A 23,816-nucleotide genomic window follows, 5' to 3' on the forward strand; every position below is an offset into this window, starting at 1 on the left:
ACTGACACAAACCAAGTGAGCAAATGGGACCAGAGTGTTAATGTAAACAATATGTTCATGATATAAAAGGCTGAACATCAAGGTATTCCAAAAATTTAAGTCAACTTGGTTGGTGCAAGAAGAGTGCTTTTGATTTTATGAACCTTCCAGACTCTCAGAGTCATTGCTGTTGTTTGTGTTTCAGAACAAAGATATCTTGATCAGAAATGGTTTGTTTTATATTTAACCAGATGGTTTTTGATGGGTGAATCTGTTTGAAGATCAATTAAAGCTAATAGTAGAAAGTAGTGATGAAAATCTGAAGCATTTTCAAAATAAACACATTTACAAATAAAACTTTTTTAGATTTTTGTTTCCAAAACCAAAATGAAAACTTGTATAATTTGTGCAAAGTTTATATCCATCTGCCATTAATATCCTGACAGCTGCACATCAAGCTCTGAACTTGATAAGCAGCGGAGTTAGCTCTGACAGTGACCCAAAATAATGTAGAGATTCAATGAAATTTTCTTGTGTTTCAAATACATAGGCCAAAGTTAATTTTAATCTAACGTATACTCTCTGATATAAAGGCTGATGTGTTGGATCAGATATCAGTGGGATAGAACAGGTTCCTTTACCTGTTACTTGTTATTCTGGAAAGACATCACCTAAAAACTCATTCTACATTCTGTTCAATGATGGTATCACACCAATGGCAGCCTGCAGAGATCTTTAAATTAAAGGAATTTAAATTACGTTAGACTGTAGTGAGGCGCTTATCACCATGGTAACTGGTGTTTTTCCTTACATATCAGAGCTGTGACTGATCTGTGGGGTGTTGTACCCTGCCTCTTGCCCACTGCTGCAGTTGTATTAAGGGTTTATAACATAGTTAAAGAGTCTAACAGTCACTGCTAACTGAATGCTTAAAGAACCACACAGAAACAACCGTCGCTGTGATTGGTCAGTTTGAGCATCATGTGTCTCTGCCTCACTGATGTCTCCATGCAGAAACTGTTAGACTCCTACCTGCTGAAGGTGGTGGAGCTGCTTGAGTTGGAGGGTCCTGCAGGTGCTCCACAGGTGTCTCCATGTTTGCTCTAAAAGAAAAAACAAAATTGGAAAGTTCTCTATAATGCAACAAAAACTAATAAAACTGATGCAAAAGTAAATTACTAGGGATGCACTGAATTGAAAATTTGTGGCCAAAGCTGAATAAAAATCAAACGCTTGGCCGTTGTAAAGTTCTTCTTTTTTTTTTTTTAGTATGTAATAAGAGTAATGTATGTAATAATAAGATATTTCACCATGAAGCCAATTTGAGTAAATTTCAGCTTCAGTTTACTTCAGAGGCTGTCTTTCAAGAGCTGAATGCAGTCCAGACTCTAGTCTTGGCACAACTGGTGGTTCATATTCAGGATGAAGTCTGGATGTGATTGCTGGTGCTGGTTCAGATACAGACCCAAATAGAGCTTTGGGCTTATATCTAGCAGAAGCTTCAGGATGGGAGCCAGGTTTAGGTTCAGAGGACGCTTCAGAAGGCCAATAATTAGGTTTGATTTTAGGAACTGGTTCTTCAGATTCAGTTACAGGTGTAGTGAACAGCGAGCTGGACGAAAAGGAAGACAAGCGTGTGTGGGTTAGAAAAATATGATGATCAATGTGGAGACTCTTCCTGAAGTTGACAGATCTTGGTCCAGATGCAGGTTGAGGTTTAAGTCCAGGTCCAGCATCATGAGAAATTTGTTTTTGTTCTGGTCTTTAACGCAACACTAAACTGTTTTTACTGTGAATAAAGGTGGTTTGGTGATGTGAGTGCTGAGCTCTGACATGGAGAACAGTCATGGACAGTTAGAGATGGTCATCTCACCTCTGAGCTTTGCTCTGGCTCTCATGTTCCCCACACAGAGTGGTTTTAGTGTCCTCACACTGATCCATGCTGCTGAATTCACATCAGCTCACACACACTTTCTACCTTCATCTGCAGAGGAAACACAAATCATTCATCTGCACATCAACTCAAATCCTCCTCTCCATCATTTGGGCTGTAAAAAGATCAGCTGCTGTTCTTCCACCAGTCCACTAGAGGGAGGCATGGAGTAGCACAGACATGATGATGATGATGATGATGATGATGATGATGATGATGATGATGATGATGATGATGAAACATTTCCATTTACTGACACACACTGATTATCTGAACCTGCAGCATGATGATAAATCTGATATCTGAAACACTCTGATGGGCTGAATGCAGAACTGAACTGACATGAACAGCTCCACTGTAGATAAGTAGCAGCAGGACTCCAGAAATCCATCCTGCAGGATCACTGCAGTCTGACAGGAACCACCAGGGGGCGCTCACTGCTCTCTGTTAAATATTATTCACCCACTGATGAGTCCACATGATCACACACAGAGGCTCCAGACACACCTGAATTATGATCCTTCATAAAACAGGTTGAGTATCAGAGTCCAACAGGATCAGAGTCCAGGATTAATCTGGATCTCATGTCAGGACTCTATTGTGAGTGTGTTCAGAGAGCAGTGATGAACAGAGTGTGAGTGAACAGCACATTCCAGTCAGAGTTCCTCTGTTGGAGGAGAAAACAGCAGCAGACTGAGTGGGAAACATTTCATGTTGGTAACAAGCTGCAGCTCCTCATCAACACACACTGATTGTTGCTGTTTACTCTCAGCTCACATGACTTGTGTCTCATCAGCAGAGGAAATCTCTTCCTGCTCGGAGACTTTGTTAAATGAATGTGAAGTGTCACTTACTCAGCTTCTTCCATGAACTTCTTCCCTCTGCAGCTCTCTGCTGTCTGGACCAGGTCTGTGTGGAAGAAGAGGAAATCCTCTGCTGCTTCTCCGACATCAGTCCTCTGTGTCTGCAGGCTGCCGTCACTCTGAAACTCTGCAAAGCATAAAAGAGTCTTAAAGTGATCAGAGGTCAGCTTTATATGACACAGTCAGGTGTGTTCAGGTGTGACTGATGATTTCTGACTCTCCTTTAGAGGCTGCTAAAGTACACAGAACCTCTTTTTAAGTAGAGGCACATATACTTTTGTAAAAAATTAACTAAAATACTTTGTCAAAAATAAAAGTTCTGCTTCAACTTCAAAAGTACAGGTTCTGAAATGTACCTTTTTGGTCTAAAAGTATAAAGTAACCTGTTTTAAGGGAAATGTCAACAGCTCTGTGAATGCAAAGCTAACTGAACCTCACATCATCACCTTTATTCAACCAGGAAGTCTCACTGAGATCAGAGAGCTAATGCAAGAATGTCCAGATCATCATCTGATCTGAGGAATCTTAAATCTCTGTGATTTTAAACTGGATGAAGAAGGAATTACTGAAGATAATCTACACTGTCAACACATTTGCCAAGAATCCTTCTTCCAGCCGACAGCTTCAAACAGTTAAACACAGTGATGGATGAGGACTAACTTCCTGCTCTGAATCTGCTGTGAGCAGAGTTCACTTTTATCCATGTCATTAGTTTCTGACTCTTCTTGTCACAGACGCCACGCTCAGTCTCTTCGTCTCTGTCTCGTTATTTTGTTGTTATGTCTGTCACCGGCCGATGGAAACACCACCCATTACTGTCCCATCCATGTAGGCTGAAAGCAGTCCTAATGTTGGGAAGACTCACAGTGATGGAACAGAATAAGTCGCTGATAATCACCAGAAAATATATCAAAACCACGGTTTAAACTGGGATTTGTACTGTGCAGGAGCTCTGTAGTTTTAGTGCTGCGACAGATGCACCAGATGTGTGCACAGAGACTAAAAACATCTGTCATCATGTGACAAACTGTGAACACATCAAGGTGACATCTCTCAGGTCTGCACAGCAATCAGAGTCATCCTGGATCCAGCTGTCTGTGTAAAACTGATACTGATAAAATGTTAAAAGTCTCCTGTGTGTCTGTATCAGCTCCAGCAGCGGTGCTGTAATGGTGATGATGGGATGAGACATGAATACCACAGTTTTTCATCTTTACAGTTAACTGGAGTTGATTTATCTATTGTCAGGAACCAAAATAAAACTAAATTGTAAAAAGCTCAGGCTGAAATTATGACTTCTGTGTTGTTCGGGTCGGTTTCGTCCCAGTTACAAAAATAAGATTAGAAAGCAATAATTAGAGCCAACGCTGACATCATCAGTGCACTGTCAGCCAACACACTGACAGCCAGCTCCTCTCCTCATCATGTGAGCTTTAGGGGATTCTCAGTTTGCCTTGTTATACAGTTTACCTGCACAGAAACAGAACAAGCAAAGACGGGCATGTCCACACATGTGAGCTCAGTTCAGTGTGGAGTTGGTGACCTGCAGAGTGCACATCTCCAATGTGCAGCATGCCAAAATGAAAAGAAGGTTCTCAGTGAGAGAAGTTCTGGATAATATTTCTGGTGAAAATGAGGGAGAGGACACAGAGCAGCATGGAGATACGGATGAGCAGGTTTCTGAGGAGGAAGACAAAGTGGAATATCATCCAGAAGACACTCATCTGATGAGGAGGTCACCGGTGCTGAAGCTGCTCCTGCTGAAAGACTCAAGTCCAAAAATGGTAAGATGTGTTGGAGCTCAGTACCTCATGATGTACATGATGGCAGGGCAGCTGCTGCAGATGTCCTCAAAATGACTCCTGGAATCACAGGGTTTGCTGTGACCAGAATCAGTGACATCAACACATGTTTTGAGCCATTTATGCCATTAAAAAGAGTCAAACCTTGAAGGAACAAAAGTCCATGGCAACATGTGGAAAGACACTGATGAGGAACACCTGGATGCTTCTTCTTTTTGCTGGAGTGCACAGATCCTGCAATGAGGCCACTGATCGTCTCTGGGACGCATCGACAGGAAGAAATATTTTCGAGCAACAATGTCACTTCAGACCTTTCAAATGATATCAAGAGTCCTCAGATTTGACAACAGAGATACCAGAGAAAGATCTGACCAGCCTGCTCCCATCAGGGCTGTCTGGGACAGATGGGTGCAGCTCCTTCCACTGTCTAATGTCTTGTTTAATGTCCAATTGTTTTCTCCTCATACATTTTTTTGAACAGGAAAACATCTGAAAAACCTTTTAAATCATTATGTTGAGAATTCCAAAGTTTGACTCCTGCAGCTGAGATACACATTTGTTTTAAATTGGTTAAATTGGTTGTCCCAGTAGAGGGCCTGTGTAGAAATCCCTCCGTTAGCTCTCCTATAGCCGCAAGTAGCCACATAACAGCACCTATGAACTAACAGAGCTATAGTACACGTTCGTTCATTCATTTTTCTTAAAGTATTGGTGAAATTAAGACAGATAATGTCTTATTTAGAGGCTGCATCGTCCCATTAACTCCGTTATATGGATATACGCTGATCGCGAGTTTTCTAAATAGCTCCCGAAGGACGCCGACTTTCGCCAAACTCTTCTGTGAGTAGATGAAACGTATTTCATGCCAGAAATAAGGTCCAGGTTTTAAAATACAGGAGTTCCCCTTTAAAGCAACTCCTCTCACACCAAAGCTATTTAACTCTGAAAGTTATATTGAATGATCAATAGTGTGAAAAGCTTTCTTCAGCTCAATGAATGGTTCATATGGTAAACTTCTTTCTGTCTGTTGCAGTTGGGATTTCTTCTGTCACCTTCATTATTGCTGCAGCTGTAGACCTATTTGAACCAAACCCATATTGACTCTCATTCAATAAGCTGTTGTTTTCAATAAAACTATCTAGTTTCTGAACAAACTGTGAAAGTATTGATATTGGTCTGCAGCTGTTAAAGCTATGTCTATCTGATGTCTTTAGTTGAAACATGTGATCACCTCATGACACATCAGGAAGTTGATCAGCTTCAGCTGCTGCTGATTTGTTGGCAGACGCCTCAGTTTCTCTTTGGCTCTCAGTTTGCTGGTTCCTGGATTTCCTGGATCTGTTGACATGTCCCAGGTACTTGTTGTGTTTGATCCTCATACATTTAACTTTGTCCTTAGAAAGGATGAGTTCCAAAAAGGGAAACAGGGACTGCTTTTGCATTTGACACAGCCGATATCATGCCAATGTTCATTTGGGGCTGCAGTTTTTGCTTTAGTTTCAGACTTGTTATTAGACTGGAATGTTGAGGAGTTTCTGTGACAGATAGGCTCCAGTCCCCCTGAAACCATGATTTAAAGAAAGTGGAAGGATGGAAAGTTTTGGGGACATTTATTCATTCATTCCACTTCAGCATTTCTGTTTCAGGGAAGATTCCAACTTTAATGACATTTTTTTTTTATCAGATTTAATGTGAAGTTATCCTGAAGAAAATTAATATGACCACTTACAAAACAATAATGGACTTTTAAATCAGTTTTTCAAAGAGGTAAGTTATGGTTGAAATTTCTTATGGCTTTGATTTAGATTCAATTTGATGGTCAGTTCACCCCCAGACGGTGCAACTTAACCCCTGACCCGGATCAGCTTAACCCTAACCTGGGGCAAACAGGAAGCCTTTAGCTTATAATTCACTTAAAAAAGCTGATTATGAACTTCTTTCAATTTGATTAGTGTTGATTTTGAGTCAGGTGACAGTGGTGTAGATCCTTTACAAGCACTGATGCCACACTGAGAAATATTCAACTCCCAGTAAAAGTTCTGCATCTAAAACCTCACTCAGGCAAAAGAATCAAAGTGTCATCAGCAACATTTACTAACACTTCCACCAGTAAAAGTATTTATTCTGCAGAGCAGCTCTCAGTGTTTGCTGTTAGATATAAAGTTGCCTGTTTGACAGTTTAAAGTGGCTGCACGTGCACTTTTTCTATCTGGCCTCAGCAAATCTCTGTAATTTATTCATTTGTGTTTGGAAAACATTGGAAACTTTATTTCTGAGCCCACATCAGTGGGTTCTGGTTGTTAAAACATAGATGAGGAGACAGTTCAGTGTGTGAGGATAAAAGCAGAGGAGAACCTGGGACATCTGAGCAGATCTGGGATCAGCACCTTGGATATCAGCAGGGATTCTTAGGAAGGAAGGAAATGGGATGAATCTGCAGACTGCAGGAAGATCTGTTAACATTCTGCAGACTAATGTGAGACAATAATATTTGTGTGTGTTTGGTATCCAGAAGAATTGAGACAGATGAAGTCACTGTGAGCTGAGCAGTGCTGGAAGATGATATGACAGAGTGACCTAAATGAGGTTTATGTGTGCGCTCATTTCCAGTCTTTGACAAAGATTGAAAAGTGAATTTATTTGAGTGATTTCCTTCCTGATGTGAAGTATGTCATGAAGCTGTCCGTGTTGAGTGAGCAGCAGCGCCTCCTGCAGGTGTAAAAAGCTTACAGCACCTGGTATTCCCAGGCGGTCTCCCATCCAAGTACTAACCAGGCCCGACCCTGCTTAGCTTCCGAGATCGGACGAGATCGGGCGTGTTCAGGGTGGTATGGCCGTGAGCGAGATAATCAGTCACAAATCAGCTTTTTATAGATGCTGAAACAACATCTATCACTGTGTTCTGACTTCTAGAATATAATGTAACTGTTTAAAAATGAGCAATTTGTGATGATTTCATCTAACTAAGCAGCCTCGGTCTCTCTGTGTGACGCTGAACACAAAACTACACACAGGGAACAGAAGAGGTCGACAGACACTAAGTTATCTGAGAGTCTCACTTTCAGCTGCAGAGAACCAACACGAGAGAGAAGAACATGTGCAGGATCAGCATCAGCCTCTCAAGCCAATTAGGTGAAAAAAATAAAAGAAACATATGGTTCAAGCAGCTATATAATAGATATTTGTTACGGTGACTTTTGCTTACGGCCACACCACCCTGAACACGCCTGATCTCGAAAGCTAAGCAGGGGGCCTGGTTAGTATTTGGATGGGAGACCGCCTGGGAATACCAGGTGCTGTAAGCTTTTTCTCTTCTCTCTACAACCTGCAGGGGGCGCTGACACACTTCACATCCACAATCAAATCAATTCACCAGAAAGCTTCTTTTTTTAAACAAATTCTCCAGAAACTGGAAGTGATCAATGCTGGATCATCTCTGGAATCACACAGTCTTAAAGTGGAGCTTCTTCTTCTTATGTTTCTATGCAGCTGAACACTCACATCATGATGATGACTGACGTGTGTAGAAATTCTGCTCTTCAAGCACATTTAATTTCACATCCAACAAGGTTTAAAGATCCCATTTTTCAGCTTTGATGCTGCTTCCACATCTCTTATTGTCTTTAATGCAGCTTCAGCTGTTATTTGATGTCTTTTGTTGAAACATGTGATCACCTCATGACACATCAGGAAGTTGATCAGCTTCAGCTGCTGCTGATTTGTTGGCAGACGCCTCAGTTTCTCTTTGGCTCTCAGTTTGCTGGTTCCTGGATTTCCTGGATCTGTTGACATGTCCCAGGTACTTGTTGTGTTTGATCCTCATACATTTAACTTTGTCCTTAGAAAGGATGAGTTCCAAAAAGGGAAACAGGGACTGCTTTTGCATTTCACACAGCCTATATCATGCCAATGTTCATTTGGGGCTGCAGTTTTTGCTTTAGTTTCAGACTTGTTATTAGACTGGAATGTTGAGGAGTTTCTGTGACAGATAGGCTCCAGTCCCCCTGAAACCATGAATTAAAGAAAGTGGAAGGATGGAAAGTTTTGGGGACATTTATTCATTCATTCCACTTCAGCATTTCTGTTTCAGGGAAGATTCCAACTTTAATGACATTTTTTTTTTATCAGATTTAATGTGAAGTTATCCTGAAGAAAATTAATATGACCACTTACAAAACAATAATGGACTTTTAAATCAGTTTTTCAAAGAGGTAAGTTATGGTTGAAATTTCTTATGGCTTTGATTTAGATTCAGTTTGATGGTCAGTTCACCCCCAGACGGTGCAACTTACCCCCTGACCCGGATCAGCTTAGCCCTAACCTGGGGCAAACAGGAAGCCTTTAGCTTATAATTCACTTATAAAAGGTGACAGTGGTGTAGATCCTTTACAAGCACTGATGCCACACTGAGAAATATTCAACTCCCAGTAAAAGTTCTGCATCTAAAACCTCACTCAGGCAAAAGAATCAAAGTGTCATCAGCAACATTTACTAACACTTCCACCAGTAAAAGTATTTATTCTGCAGAGCAGCTCTCAGTGTTTGCTGTTAGATATAAAGTTGCCTGTTTGACAGTTTAAAGTGGCTGCACGTGCACTTTTTCTATCTGGCCTCAGTAAATCTCTGTAATTTATTCATTTGTGTTTGTAAAACATTGGAAACTTTATTTCTGAGCCCACATCAGTGGGTTCTGGTTGTTTACACGTAGATGAGGAGACAGTTCAGTGTGTGAGGATAAAAGAAGAGGAGAACCTGGGACATCTGAGCAGATCTGGGATCAGCACCTTGGATATCAGCAGGGATTCTTAGGAAGGAAGGAAATGGGATGAATCTGCAGACTGCAGGAAGATCTGTTAACAGTCTGCAGACTAATGTGAGACAATAATATCTGTGTGTGTGTTTGGTATCGAGAAGAATTGAGACAGATGAAGTCACTGTGAGCTGAGCAGTGCTGGAAGATGATATGACAGAGTGACCTAAATGAGGTTTATGTGTGCGCTCATTTCCAGTCTTTGACAAAGATTGAAAAGTGAATTTATTTGACCGATTTCCTTCCTGATGTGAAGTATGTCATGAAGCTGTCCGTGTTGAGTGAGCAGCAGCGCCTCCTGCAGGTGTAAAAAGCTTACAGCACCTGGTATTCCCAGGCGGTCTCCCATCCAAGTACTAACCAGGCCCGACCCTGCTTAGCTTCCGAGATCGGACGTGTTCAGGGTGGTATGGCCGTAAGCTAGATAATCAGTCACAAATCAGCTTTTTATAGATGCTGAAACAACATATATTACTGTGTTCTGACTTCTAGAATATAATGTAACTGTTTAAAAATGAGCAATTTGTGATGATTTCATCTAACTAAGCAGCCTCGGTCTCTCTGTGTGACGCTGAACACAAAACTACACACAGGGAACAGAAGAGGTCGACAGACACTAAGTTATCTGAGAGTCTCACTTTCAGCTGCAGAGAACCAACACGAGAGAAGAACATGTGCAGGATCAGCATCAGCCTCTCAAGCCAATTAGGTGAAAAACTAAAAGAAACATATGGTTCAAGCAGCTATATAATAGATATTTGTTACAGTGACTCAAACAGGCCTAACGTTGGCCTGTTCGGGCCATGGTTAAAGCGAGTTTGGGCGGTTTCCCACCATAGTCCTGTGATTTTCTTCAAACCTTTTTACAGTTCCAAAGCCTAATTACTTTGAAAGTCCCACATTTGAAATGTTGTAGCACGAGTTTTCCGTTTTCACCAAGTTGACAGGATGGCATTTTGGCCGGACTTTCAAATTTGCAACGTGGAAATAACGTTTTTTTCAGTGAACGCAGCTTTAATGTGTCTGACGCAGAGAGGAGGATAAATGAGCTTCATAATGCACTGGCGCTGTCTTTCCTTGGAGAAATGGTGAAGTTTTTTTTTACTTTGAATACAGTGTGGGTGAAGGAAAAATATGTCACGCGAATGAAAGCAACAGTTGTTTATGAGTACATTAAACGTCAGGGCTGCAGCCATAGTTAAATTTCCATGGAGCAGGGGAGTCGTTTGCTCCGTGTTCATTTGACTCAGTCTGAGTCTGCAGAGAAGCTGCGGCTGCGCACCGGTCTGTAGCCCCACAGAGTGCAGGGATGAACGGCTCCTCTCCTGGTCCTTCTCCCTCTATGATAAACTGTAAGTCACGTATAATGGGCCTGTGACCAAAATGAGTGAGAAATCTGCTCATTCTTTATTTTGAAAGGATAAAAAAGGGGAAACCCCTCTTAATCTCCAGGTTTACTGCAGGACCAAACATGTGTTTCAGTGTCAGATGTTGGGAATTTGTTTGACTTGTGTAAATCGCTCAGGAAGCATGACAATAGCCAACCAGCTGGGAAATGCTTGCTATCCAAATCTTGCATCCTTCTCTGGGTTCCCTTGTTCATGTTGTAACTTCTCTTCATTTGAAGGTGACTCAAATATAAACACAGATTATCCCAACATTTCACACACATGGACTTCAAGAAAATGTCTTCATTGTCAGAGCTTCTTGTGCCATGATAGTTAATGTTAATGTCATTTTTTCAGTTCCCTCAAGTACTTCAAACACAGTCGGACTTTGGTCACTTTTTGGGGTCTAAGTTGTTTTCCAATGTGCAATTTTACTGTCAAAAGTATTTTTAAACCTCTGATTTTTTTAAAAAAGAAATCTGTCACGATTCAAGTTTTGATTCTTGTCTTGTCTTGTCATTTCCTGTTTTATTTTGAAATCACTAACGTCCCTCTCCTTTCAGGTACCTTGCCCTTCCTCCTGTGTCTGCGTCTGATTGTCTTCCCTGATTCTGTGTTGAGTTTAGAACAAAGATTCTCTTAATGTCTGAGAAATACCCTGTAGAACAGAAAGCTCAGTCTGTACATACATTTACATTTTGTTTCCCTGCAGCTCAACTGAGACCATTCAGTTGATGTCAGCTGCAGTTAGTTTGCTGCACATGTGACAAACTGTGATATCAGAGAGGAATCACTGAGCTGCAATCAGCCAAGATGAATTTACTTAATGAGCAGAACTTAGGATGATGAATGAAACAGAGCTGGCTCATATTTTCTGATACTTTCTTGGAGCAAAATGACAAACTGAGCCCATTTCATTCTTCTAAGCTGCTGTAAATGTGCTGCAGTAACAAACCTGTTGTGAACTCACATCTTTTTTTGTTTTATTTCCACCAAGAGAGCAGAAATACGCCTTTCAGAGACCCCCAGGTGGTATTACATGGCCTCTGTCTTTTCAGGGTAAAACAGAATAAATGTTAAACATGCTTCTCAAGCCCAAGTCTGCGTTTTGACATGGTGAAAAACGTGAACAGGACATCAGACTGTTTCTGGATGACAGCAGAGGAAACAAAGGGACAAAAAGGGACAATCTGACTGTCTACACAACACAAATATGACGTATTATTTAAGCATATCCGTCAGAGCGTTGGGTCTGTTGAAGTGTGCTGCTTTTATATACAGGTAAAGACCTCCAGAACCAAGTCTGAGAACTAAACTCACGTCTCCATCAAATGAAACTGACGACTCAGAAACAAATTCTGACAATTATTTTAATCACATATGAATCAAACCAGTTGATGGAAATCAAATACGTTTGAAGCTCAAAGAAGAGTCCTGTCTTTCTGTCTCCTTTTTTGTCTTATTTTACATCTTATTATTCATTTAATTTGATCTTGTTTATTTTTCTCTCTTTGAAACATGTATTATATTATTAATGTATGAATGCATCTATGTGTGTATTCATGTGTGTTTGTAAATATTATTTCCATACACTTTCTACTGTTGTTGTGGTTAAAGAACAAATAAAATACAGAATGAATATAATCAGTATTCACACTTTATGTTACTATGTTTATTTCTATTTCCACCACAAATGTACATTTGATTTATTGTGGTTATTAAACCATTTTTATTCCCTCAAAGCCATCATAATCTGCTGTTATTATTTACTGCTATTGTCCAAGTGTTAACGATTTCTTATCTATCCAGTTTAGCTTTTACTGCCCTGTCCACAGCTGACAGGTGTGGACCCACATTTGTCCCATTCTTCCATTCTTCCTGCAAACACGTCTTAAGGTGTGCGACAGCACGGGGTGGTGGTTGTTTCAAAGTTCTCCAACCTTCTCTGTTGGGCAAGGACTGCAGGCAGGCCAGTCCAGTGCACGCCCAGTTTGTGCAAGAAAAGCACAGCAGTTACAGGTGAGGCAGCTTTATTTAACCAAAACAGTGAGTGCTGTGTCATCAGGAAGTAGATCTCCTCTCTGAAATGCTGAACCAATTCTCTGAAAGTTGTTTCAATCTAAAAAGGTGTCGGGCCTAAGCAGCACCTTCAGAAGCTGTGGTACTCTGTAACTGACTCCTGTGTTTCCATGAACCCAGATACTGTCAACCCTCCTGCCCTGTCAGCAACTCAACTGCAAGTAGAAACAAAAGAGGCAAAGGAAACGACAGTAAAAATCTAACTGCAGGAGCAGCAACCCTCCCTGACATTCGTGCCTTATCCACCTTTAAAGGTGCAGATAACTGCAGAGGCATGTGAGGATTCCTGCAGGAACCACCAGGGACAAGAAAGTGAAAAACAGAAATAAGAGATCAATTTAAAAGCAAAACTCATGAGCAGGTAGCAGACCAGAGATATGATCCAGCATTCGTTGCACCACTGATAACACATCAAGACAGTAGTGTTGCTCTTTCACTATTTATGTCTCCCTGAAGCAAAATGTCTGACTTCTTGCATCACGCATCTCTCCACACAAGCAAGAGTTTAACAGAAACTTGCCCATCTGGTGTGAACAAACTGAGGACCTGCTGATAACCATGATTCAGAGAGAGGAGCTCTTTATGACATCACTGAAAAACACAACACCAACTAAGCTGTAAAAGCAGAGCTCTGGCAGCAGGTTGGGGAGACACTTATATCAGGTATGGATCTCTATGTTCCTCTGAGCTGTACAGAAGCACTCAGCTATGGAGCTTAAAAGTCCAACAAAATCAAAGCACCTTCCGCTTTCTTTACCCGTTTAATTTAATTCATGGTTTCAGGGGGACTGGAGCCTATCTGTCACAGAAACTCCTCAACATTCCAGTCTAATAACAAGTCTGAAACTAAAGCAAAAACTGCAGCCCCAAATTAACATTGGCATGATATCGGCTGTGTCAAATGCAAAAGCAGTCCCTGTTTCCCTTTTTGGAACTCATCCTTTCTAAGGACAAAGTTAAATGTATGAGGATCAAACACAACAAGTACCTGGGACATGTCAACAGATCCAGGAAATCCAGGAACCAGCAAACTTAGAGCCAAAGAGAAACTGAGGCGTCTGCCAACAAATCAGCAGCAGCTGAAGCTGATCAACTTCCTGATGTGTCATGAGGTGATCACATGTTTCAACAAAAGACATCAAATAACAGCTGAAGCTGCATTAAAGACAATAAGAGATGTGGAAGCAGCGTCAAAGCTGAAAAATGGGAACTTTAAACCTCGTTGGATGAGAAATGAAATGTGCTGAAGAGCAGGATTTCTACACACGTCAGTCATCATCATGATGTGAGTGTTCAGCTGCATAGAAACATAAGAAGAAGAAGCTCCACTTTAAGACTGTGTGATTCCAGTGATGATCCAGCATTGATCACTTCCAGTTTCTGGAGAATTTGTTTAAAAAAAAACATTATGGTGAAGTGGTTTGATTGTGGGTGTGAAGTGCGTCAGTCTCAGTTTGGGCAGACGTGCTGCGCGTCAGAACAACATGCACTGTCGCTATGGTAACTACCACACAAGTCGGACTTTGATGTTGTTACCGTTAGTGAGTCAGTCAGTCACACCAGTCACTGAAAGAGGAGCACATCAAGCTAAACATGTAGGTGGAGAGCAGTTTAAGTGGTAGATGACTGTGAGAAAAAATGCATTTTAATGTGGAGATATTTTTATTGCAGCCCAGCGTCCTACTCGGATAGCAAGGAAACATGAATCAAAGTTTAATTTTGGTTAACTCCGTCAGTACCGGTCGTCAATCAATTTCCACCGGTTGAGTCAACATTCATTTTGCGATTGAAATGTCAGCGACGTCTTCGATTGAAAATGAAACGTTTATTCAGTGTTGATTTCTCAACGTTGGATGCTGAACCTGTTCTATATTTCTGCCGGATGCCGGAGCACAACGCAGCAACACTGCACAGAGCAGCTCGCGCGGGACAGGAAGTCGTGCGCAGAAACAAAATAAAACACCCCGTTCATTTTGAAAATAATAATGATAATAAATAATTTTCTGTGGTAACTTGCCCTTACTTCAGGAGTCACCATAATGGTCCTTCAAAAAGCCTCAGAATGCCCCATTTTTACCTCAAATTTCAAAAGCTCCGCAGCGCCCTCAAGGTTTTTTTTTTAAAGATTTCTGACACATCTGAAAACATGCTGTTGAAATGGAGTATTGTTTTCATTTCTATCAGTTTAGTATTTGACTGTGTTTATAGATTCAAGAGTTTTATTTGTCACATACATAATCATACATAGTACAATGTGCAGTGAAATTTTCTTTTTACCTGCTACCAAGAATTAAAGATAAGAATTTAAATATAAATATGTCGCATAAAAAAAAACTTGGCAAAATAAGTCCACACAAAATAAGAAAAATGCTTCAGTAAAAAAGTGTTGAGAGTAGGGTATTAAGATATAAGTGTAAAAATGTACAATATTAACAATATTATTGACGTTAGCATTAAGGTTTTTTATATTCTTCACTAAAGGGAAAACAGGACAGGGAGGAAAAGGCTGAGCCAAACCAAGCTCATCTTTGGGCCAAGCAGCAAGAAGAGGAGCAGTGATAGAGGGAGAGCAAGTACTATAAAAGGAAGAGACTATGCCAGACCTGTATACGTTTTAAAAGTCAGATGTATAATGCAGGATAATTGAAGTATTGTGTAAGATTATAACAGAAATATGTTCAAAAGCTGGTTTTTCTTAACAAGAGTGAACAGATTAGACACGATCATCAACATGATAGTGTAATAGGGCTTGGGTATCTATTTTAAATACTGAAGGAAATATGAAGCATTTGTATATATTATCCCTCTGTCCCAGGACAGTTCATTCCTTTTTATTCCTAATCCATGACTTGATGAAATTCATTCTCCAGTTTTACATTGTAACTCATTTGCAAATCATTTAGGATGAGGCTGATGTTCTCTGATAACAAACAAAACAAATAAACCTAAAAGTCATTATGATGTTGTTTTTGTTCCTTTAAGACTCTGAAAATGGCCAGATTTAAATAATGGAATTAAAAAAATGTCCAGGGGAGCCCCTGAACCCGAGTAGAAGTTCTGACTCATGACCTCAGTATTTTTTGGGCCCTGCGTACGGCCCTGGCCTTGTGTTATTTCACCTTTAATCAGTGTTCCAGCAGTGGTGGAACTGCAGAAAGGATCAATGGAGATGAAAGTGTGCATCACCGAACTCGAGCCCAGCTGCATATTCAAGCTCTTAGAAATGACAGTAAAAGCAATAATAACAGAGCGAGATGCTTAGAAGATTCTTTTAGCATCAATGTGCAAATGAATCTGAAACCAAACCCAGTCCAAGTGCTCAGAGACCAGCGCTCATCCAGTTCCTGCAGTCAATCCAGTGTCAGGATACAGCAAAAGGTTGAAAAGAATCTGTTCCCCAGTATGAGAGATGACCTGCAGAGCAGAGAAAGGCACATTTGTACCAGCAGCAGCAGAAAAGTATGACCTGCTGATAAATGTGTGGGTGAAATGGCCAGATGAGTTTATTCTTTTTATGTTCACATCATAGCTGCTAAATTGTGTTAAGTTTAGTGTTATTTAAGTGGGAAATGTTCTTTTTCAGCGCTATTTTTCCATATTTTGCAAGCTATTACGTTAAATGTTTCAGTTTTCATGTTGATCTTGTTCTCTGGAGTTCTGTTCTTTTTCATCTTGAAATTAGTTCCCTTTTGCACATCAGTCAGTTTGCTTCCTGTTTCATTTTGTTTGCTCAGTCCCTTTTGTTCAGTTCTGCTTCTGCTTCACTCCTGGTTGCTGTTACTGATTGTATTAGTCATCGCCTCCCTCAGCACATGTATGACCAGGGCTGCTCATTGAGTTCTGAATGAAGTTCTCATTCCTCTGACTCCTGCATGTGAATCTGGGTCCTCCTTCATCTACGAGCCGGTTAAGTTTAGATCACTAGAATTACCAGAAGAACCATCCTGGATTACTCGTTTCACTGATGTTCCTGTTTTGCACATGAAGGACCACAATAACTGCTCAGCATATGCAAATAGTTATTCAGGGGAAGCTCACGTACAATCAAGTCCACATGCAGCAACAAACTGTGGGGTAGATAATCATCAGCAGAGAGCCACACAGGCACCTTCTGATAGCTTTTACATTTTCATACCCCACTAAAGCCACTTCACTGCAGAAAGAGACAGTTCTTTACATTTCACCACCACTCAAACACAACTCAGCTCACTGAGGCAGAATATTGATCCTAAACTGATTAAAATCCTCTCTGTGGTCACTCTGGAAGAACACAACTGGCTCCAGTTCCAGCACTGGGAGAAGTTTGCTGCTGATGGTTTGATGTGAGAGCTGATAGAAGAGTCATGGACAGTTAGAGATGGAGCTTTGCTCTGGCTCTCATGTTCCCCACACAGAGTGGTTTTAGTGTCCTCACACTGATCCATGCTGCTGAATTCACATCAGCTCACACACTTTCTACCTTCATCTGCACCTCAGCTGCAGCACGGTGATGCCCCTCAGTATATTTAAGATTAGTTAAAGCTGTACTCTTCATATTGGACCCTTAGGTGCTGTAACCAGAGATTATTGGTGGTTACACACATGATTTAAAACCCTTCCCTTTGTATTATAAATATATTAATTATGTTGATCCCTGTTGATCTCCAAATAAAGTTAAAGTGTGGAGTCTGAGGCAGAGGAAGCTGCTGGATTTCTACCATCAGTCCAGTAGATGGAGGCATGGAGCTGCAGCCCAGCACACACAGCATGATTCTGATGATGATGAAGCAACATCTCCCAGTTCACTTTGACTGGAAGCTTTAGTCACCTCAACATTTTGAAGACTTACGCTTTAGTTTTAGAGGATTTTTTAACAGGAAATGCAAACAATGACAAAACTCTAAATGTTTGTTCTTAAACTACTTGAACTAAACCAAAAAGGAAAGAGGAAACAAGACTAAATGTTTTCCACTTGGATTAAACACAACAATAAAGTAAAACAGGAAAGTTACTGAAGACAAAGCTCAGACTCACAGTTTGTTCAAACAGAGCGTTAAAGAAGAGGACTCTCCTCTCCACAGACTGAGGCACAGCTGAGCTGCTGCCTGGAATGAGTCACAGCTCCACCCCTGATGGGGGCAGGGCAGGTAATAGGTGGGGATTTTCTCACCAACAGCAGGATTTGTTAATATTATTCACAACAATGGAAATAATTCAACATCACTTCTAAAATTATTCATGTTAACCACATGATGTTTTTATCAGTTTCTACTGAAAATGATCAATAAATCACAAACTTTCACACGATTCACATCCAGCCCATAAAAGTTTATCATTAGTCTTATTTTTATTATCTTGTTTTGAACACTTTTGATTGGATGTTTGCTGTCAGAAACATTTAAAGTGTTTAGCTGCAGTCCAGCAGCTTCTATAAGTCACAATAACTTCACCTGATTCTCTGACATCAAGTGTTTCCACCTCACCTGTAACTCGTGTACCAGCAGTGACCACTGAAAGAGATGAATTATCACCAAACATGAGTCAGCTTTGGTCCTGAATGCAGCACATTGAAAGCTTTTTCCCTCACACACAAACTGGGAAAAAAACACTTTTCAGTTTGCCTTGAAGTCTTCACCAGAGCTTTGGTTCCAACGACATGAACAAATTAATCATTTTCTTCAGTTTTTTATGTCCAGGCGCTGATCAGTGATCGGACTGAAGGCCTCAGCTCTGTTTAAGCTGTTTGCTCTGCAGGTTAATTATTTATGAATTAAAGTCATATAAAGCTGACCTCTGATCACTTTAAGACTCTTTTATGCTTTGCAGAGTTTCAGAGTGACGGCAGCCTGCAGACACAGAGGACTGATGTCGGAGAAGCAGCAGAGGATTTCCTCTTCTTCCACACAGACCTGGTCCAGACAGCAGAGAGCTGCAGAGGGAAGAAGTTCATGGAAGAAGCTGAGTAAGTGACACTTTGATTCATTTAACAAAGTCTCTGAGCAGAGAGAGATTTCCTCTGCTGATGAGACACAAGTCATGTGAGCTGAGAGTAAACAGCAACAATCAGTGTGTGTTGATGAGGAGCTGCAGCTTGTTACCAACATGAAATGTTTCCCACTCAGTCTGCTGCTGTTTTCTCCTCCAACAGAGGAACTCTGACTGGAATGTGCTGTTCACTGACACTCTGTTCATCACTGCTCTCTGAACACACTCACAATAGAGTCCTGACATGAGATCCAGATTAACCCTGGACTCTGATCCTGTTGGACTCTGATACTCAACCTGTTTTATGAAGGATCATAATTCAGGTGTGTCTGGAGCCTCTGTGTGGGATCATGTGGACTCATCAGTGAATAATATTTAACAGAGAGCAGTGAGCGCCCCCTGGTGGTTCCTGTCAGACTGCAGTGATCCTGCAGGATGGATTTCTGGAGTCCTGCTGCTACTTATCTACAGTATAGCTGTTCATGTCAGTTCAGTCCTGCATTCAGCCCATCAGAGTGTTTCAGATATCAGATTTATCATCGTGCTGCAGGTTCAGATAATCAGTGTGTGTCACTGAATGGAAATGCTTCATCATCATCATCATCATCATCATCATCATCATCAGGATCATGATGTCTGTGCTGCTCCATGCCTCCATCTAGTGGACTGATGGAAGTACAGCAGCTGATCTTTTTACAGCCCAAATGATGGAGAGGAGGATTTGAGTTGATGTGCAGATGAATGATTTGTGTTTCCTCTGCAGATGAAGGTAGAAAGTGTGTGTGAGCTGATGTGAATTCAGCAGCATGGATCAGTGTGAGGACACTAAAACCACTCTGTGTGGGGAACATGAGAGCCAGAGCAAAGCTCAGAGGTGAGATGACCATCTCTAACTGTCCATGACTCTTCTCCATGTCAGAGCTCAGCACTCACATCACCAAACCACCTTTATTCACAGGAACCAACCAGAACCAGAACCTGAACCTGAACCTGAACCTGAACCAGAACCAGAACCAGAACCTGAACCCAGCTGTGTGTCCTTTAAGAGCGACAAGTCACATGATTGGTTGATTAATTTCCAGCATGATGTTCCATCAGCCCAACAGTGAGTATCTGTCAGTATTCAGTGGAGGCTGCATCATGTTTCAGATGATAACCAGTTTTCAGCTGAATTACTTGAGACTTGGATCAGTTCCTGATGTCTCTGATGAGACTAATTAGCTGCATCATGTGTGTAATGTAATATTTTAGTTCAGTCCTGCAGCTCTTTATTAAAACAAAGGGAGAATATTGCTGAATATCTGTCCACTGATGTGGCTTTTTCACAGGATGCTGATTATGTAGTGAACAGGGCGGCTGATGTAGAAATATTACGTTCTCACACGTTGTGTTTAATGACGTCAGTTTAAAACGACCTTCTGAAGAAACAAGAACAAAACGACCAAATCAACCTGTAGCTCCCAGTCGAACAAAGATGAGCCTTACTGATGTTTATTTTGTTTTATAATTTTCTCAAGCATGTGCCACTCTTAAACTAACGTAAGAGTGGCAAACATATATATGTATATATATACATATACACACATATATATGTATATATATATACATATATATGCATATATACATATATATATACACATATATATGTGTGTATATATATATATATACACACATATAAATAGATAAAAGAAATTAAACGTAATTTTTAATATTTCCAAATTACACCAATTAGCATGTGCTATACTAATTTAATGCAAAACATTTCGGAAGTACACAGAAATATACTTTGTTCCTCCTTTTCAAATGGTGCTAAACCTTACCTTTAGCCTTTTTATTTGTTCTGATTTTAACTTTGAACCAAAGTTCGTCCTTTCCTTTTGTTGTTGTCCAATGTTCTATTAAACTACATTAATTACATAGTTTCAAGTCCTTCAAAATAAAGTACTTACGGTTCTACAGAAAATTAAAAAATGATAGCGCCAAAAAAAGGAAATTTTCTCAATTCATTGAGAACAATAGGTGCATTCGGACAGAGAGTTCTAAGAAGGCAGTTCTAAGAACTGTCCACCTCGAATTTAGTTATAAGAACTGCCCTTCCCCAGGGGAACTGTTTCATTTTGCATTCACACATAAGTCGGGGACCTTGGTCGGGACTGATGTGACGCAACCATCTGCAACCGTGACGTGTTACTGTAGCGCCACTCAACAACAAAACAAAACCTGCAAAAAGTAAGGAGAGAAGAAAAAACAACACCACCAAGAAGCTAACATGGAGAGCGAGGAGGCCACCGTGTTCATGGTCTGCGTGACGGTGATATTAATCATGGACGATCACATCAGGCGTCTCAGATGGAGGCTGGAAGAGCGCACAGCGAGAGTCAGGAGATGAAGAATCGAGCAGCAGGTGATACTTCTTCATTTCATGAAGGAAAGAAGGAGAGCAGAGCGCCGCAGACAAAGGAGACGACGTCTAAGTTTAACTTCTTAAACAGGCGCCCGTGTCGTATGAGTAAATATTTCAGACAAGGGGCGGAGCTACCAACCACCAAACACCTACATCATGTGTTCCTATGGAACCCAGAAAAGACCCTGCCTCGGAGGAGGAGCTAAAATGGTTCTAGGAACTGAGGGCCGTGGTCCCTAGTTCCTGTATGTCCGAATGCGCGAAAAAACGGCCTAGTTCCTTAAAAAGGTTAGAGGAACTGCAAAAGGTTCCTACAGTGGGAGTGTGCCTAATTATACCCCTTTTCCACTGGTTCACACAAATCCCAGGCACCTTAATGACATGTCTGAAATTATTTGGTCAAATTCCTCACAGATGAAAAACAGCAGCCCCGTCTGTAGCACTCTGCTCTGAGGCGGTCAGATTTTCATGCTGCGGCTGGCTGCTAATGCTCATTCCGCCTTCCAGTTTCACACACCTGCTGACGTCTGCCTGCAGAGTGGCAGAGCTGCCACAAGGGGGAGCTGTAACATTGTTCCACAGCAGCCACACTGACTCTCTGACAGGCCGTCTCACTGCAGACTCAAACACTATCACTGAATACTTTAGTTTGAAGAAAACAAGTGTTTTTCTGTCAGGATCCAGCAGAGACTCAGACCTGGACCTGAACCCAGCTGTGTGTCCATGAAGAGCGACCGGTCGATGGATCCTCCTCTTTTCTTCAAATCAGACCAACATCCATCCACAAAGAGGTGAGCTGAGTGTAAATGTTGTAACAGAGTAAAATGTAGCAGAGTCAGTTTGAACAGTTTTTATTCCAACATGTGTTTAATGTGAGCTCAGCTCTGTTTCACATCCATTTCTATGTTCATATAACCGTGACCAAGTTATATAAACTGCACAGACCCAGAGTAAACTGGAACCAGAGACTGCTATACAAAAAATATCAATTTTATTCATATATTTTTTTATAAAATACTTATAGAGTAGGTAAATTATGAAAGACAAAAAATACAATCAGACCAAACATGAGATGGTTAAAAAGAAAACAACCCTGGGACTAGACTGCACGACCGGGGGGAGGGGGGAGCCTTTTGAAGTTATGCACAGCAAGATAAAACATCACAAACACATGGCAATTTATGACTGAAATACCACTACACACTCAATTTACCTATTCACAGCAATCTTAAAGTGACAAACCACACAATAAAGCGCACATGCAAATGGCCGCACTGCTACGCAGTCTCCCCCCTTAAAGATGGCAGAAAACGCCGCAAGAAAACAAAAAAAAAAAAACCTGCCCAAATGATAAATTAAAAACTAACTCAAATAAACCTGGGAAAAACAGTGGTTGGCTTTTTTAGACGCATCTCCATTGAACACCTTTCACACTGGAACATAATCCTTCATTCCAGTTGGGCATGCAGGTGACTGGGGGCAACATTCAGAGATAATCATGTTAGTTTTGTTGTAGAAAGAATAAAATCTATTTTAAAATATCTCAGCACTGCTTAAGCATACCTCCTTCTTGGCTGATGTCTTTAAACAATCATTCAATAGATCAGTCCCCTCCCAACACAGAATGCCTACAAACAATTCATGCCACAAATAAACAGCCAAATGGTTATTCTCTAGTGATCAAGTAATATTAAAATCATGCTTTCAAACATCTAAAAAGTCAAGCCTACCAACTCAGCTTCAAACAAAGGCCTCAGCTCAGCTGCTCCCAGGTGTGTCAGTGCAGGAAGAAAGGCCCAAATGAGCCTTCCAGCCCCTTTTATTAACTCCACCCCATTTGCCTGCTCTAAGTTCTGGACTTCCTGTTCCTCCCTTCCACATATGTGAAGCGGTGTGTGTTGGATGTTTTCCACAAACACAGCAGGAACAAGAGGAAAGAATGGATGTTGGAGGGGGTGTTTCTGAGTGTCTGTAGGCTGGTCCAGCAGGTGTCACCTTTGTGCTTTGGCTCTAACACAGTGTAGGAAGTGTGAAGCCTCTGACTTCCAAAGTAAAAGTGCAGTTCATTCACAAATTAATGACTTTGTTTGAAGGACACAGTCAGGTTGATTACGATGCATCTGTTTTTTTTGGGGTATTTTTTAGGTGGTTGAAATATTGCCCATCAGTCTGGTCTTGACTTGGAGACAAAATATGGTTTTGAATATTTTGAGATTTTCAGAAATATCCTTTCAGATGTATTGTCATTAAATGCATTTTTGTCTTTTGTCAATTATTTTGTGTTCTTTAGGAGGAAGCTGGAAAAGCCAGGCTCACCTGAACCTAAATCCAGCTCCAAGTGCCAGAAGACTGACCGATCTATAAAACGTACTCCAAGGAAAAGGCACCACCCAGATGTTCAAAGGTACTGTAATAGTTTACAGATGACAGGAAGAAACTAAAGCATTTAATCTCTTTTTACATCTTCAGTACAACTTGACTGACAGATCAAGTTATCTCAGTGACGACTCTGTTTTAAACATCTATCTGTCTAACACTGGGAGCTGCCCAGTTCAACCAGTGTGATCCAAGCACACACTGGCTCTGGCTGCCTT

The 23,816-nt window shown here is 40.9% G+C and overlaps 2 protein-coding genes, 1 non-coding gene and 2 pseudogenes across 3 annotated transcripts in view; 2 read left to right on the forward strand and 3 right to left on the reverse strand.

Annotated features, from left to right (window-relative positions):
• Positions 1–23,816, reverse strand: part of LOC140291438 (uncharacterized) — an 873,052-nt gene that overhangs the window by 820,519 nt on the left and 28,717 nt on the right. Inside the window, exons 2-3 of the mRNA XM_072379413.1 lie at positions 1,853–2,008; positions 1,012–1,082 (exon numbers count right to left, since the gene is read on the reverse strand). Coding sequence (XP_072235514.1) covers positions 1,012–1,082; positions 1,853–1,920 — 139 coding nt within the window. The 5' untranslated portion in view covers positions 1,921–2,008. The remainder of the gene's footprint in view (positions 1–1,011; positions 1,083–1,852; positions 2,009–23,816) is intronic.
• On the reverse strand, positions 7,301–7,419 carry LOC140267311 (5S ribosomal RNA). The gene has a single exon (XR_011907206.1). It is a non-coding gene; the product is annotated as a 5S ribosomal RNA (ribosomal RNA).
• LOC140296953 (5S ribosomal RNA) lies at positions 7,777–7,882 on the forward strand (annotated as a pseudogene).
• Positions 9,700–9,808, reverse strand: LOC140298779 (5S ribosomal RNA; annotated as a pseudogene).
• The window catches only part of LOC140292462 (NLR family CARD domain-containing protein 3-like), a 596,771-nt gene continuing 592,393 nt past the window's right edge, over positions 19,439–23,816 (forward strand). The window contains exons 1-3 of the mRNA XM_072379489.1: positions 19,439–19,692; positions 19,777–19,808; positions 21,926–22,013. Of these exons, the coding sequence (XP_072235590.1) occupies positions 19,625–19,692; positions 19,777–19,808; positions 21,926–22,013 (188 nt within the window). The 5' untranslated portion in view covers positions 19,439–19,624. The remainder of the gene's footprint in view (positions 19,693–19,776; positions 19,809–21,925; positions 22,014–23,816) is intronic.

The sequence above is a fragment of the Leuresthes tenuis genome, unplaced genomic scaffold (genome assembly GCF_036924035.1).
Source record: "Leuresthes tenuis unplaced genomic scaffold, fLeuTen1.0.hap1 SCAF_1, whole genome shotgun sequence".
Taxonomy (NCBI): Eukaryota; Metazoa; Chordata; class Actinopteri; order Atheriniformes; family Atherinopsidae; genus Leuresthes; species Leuresthes tenuis.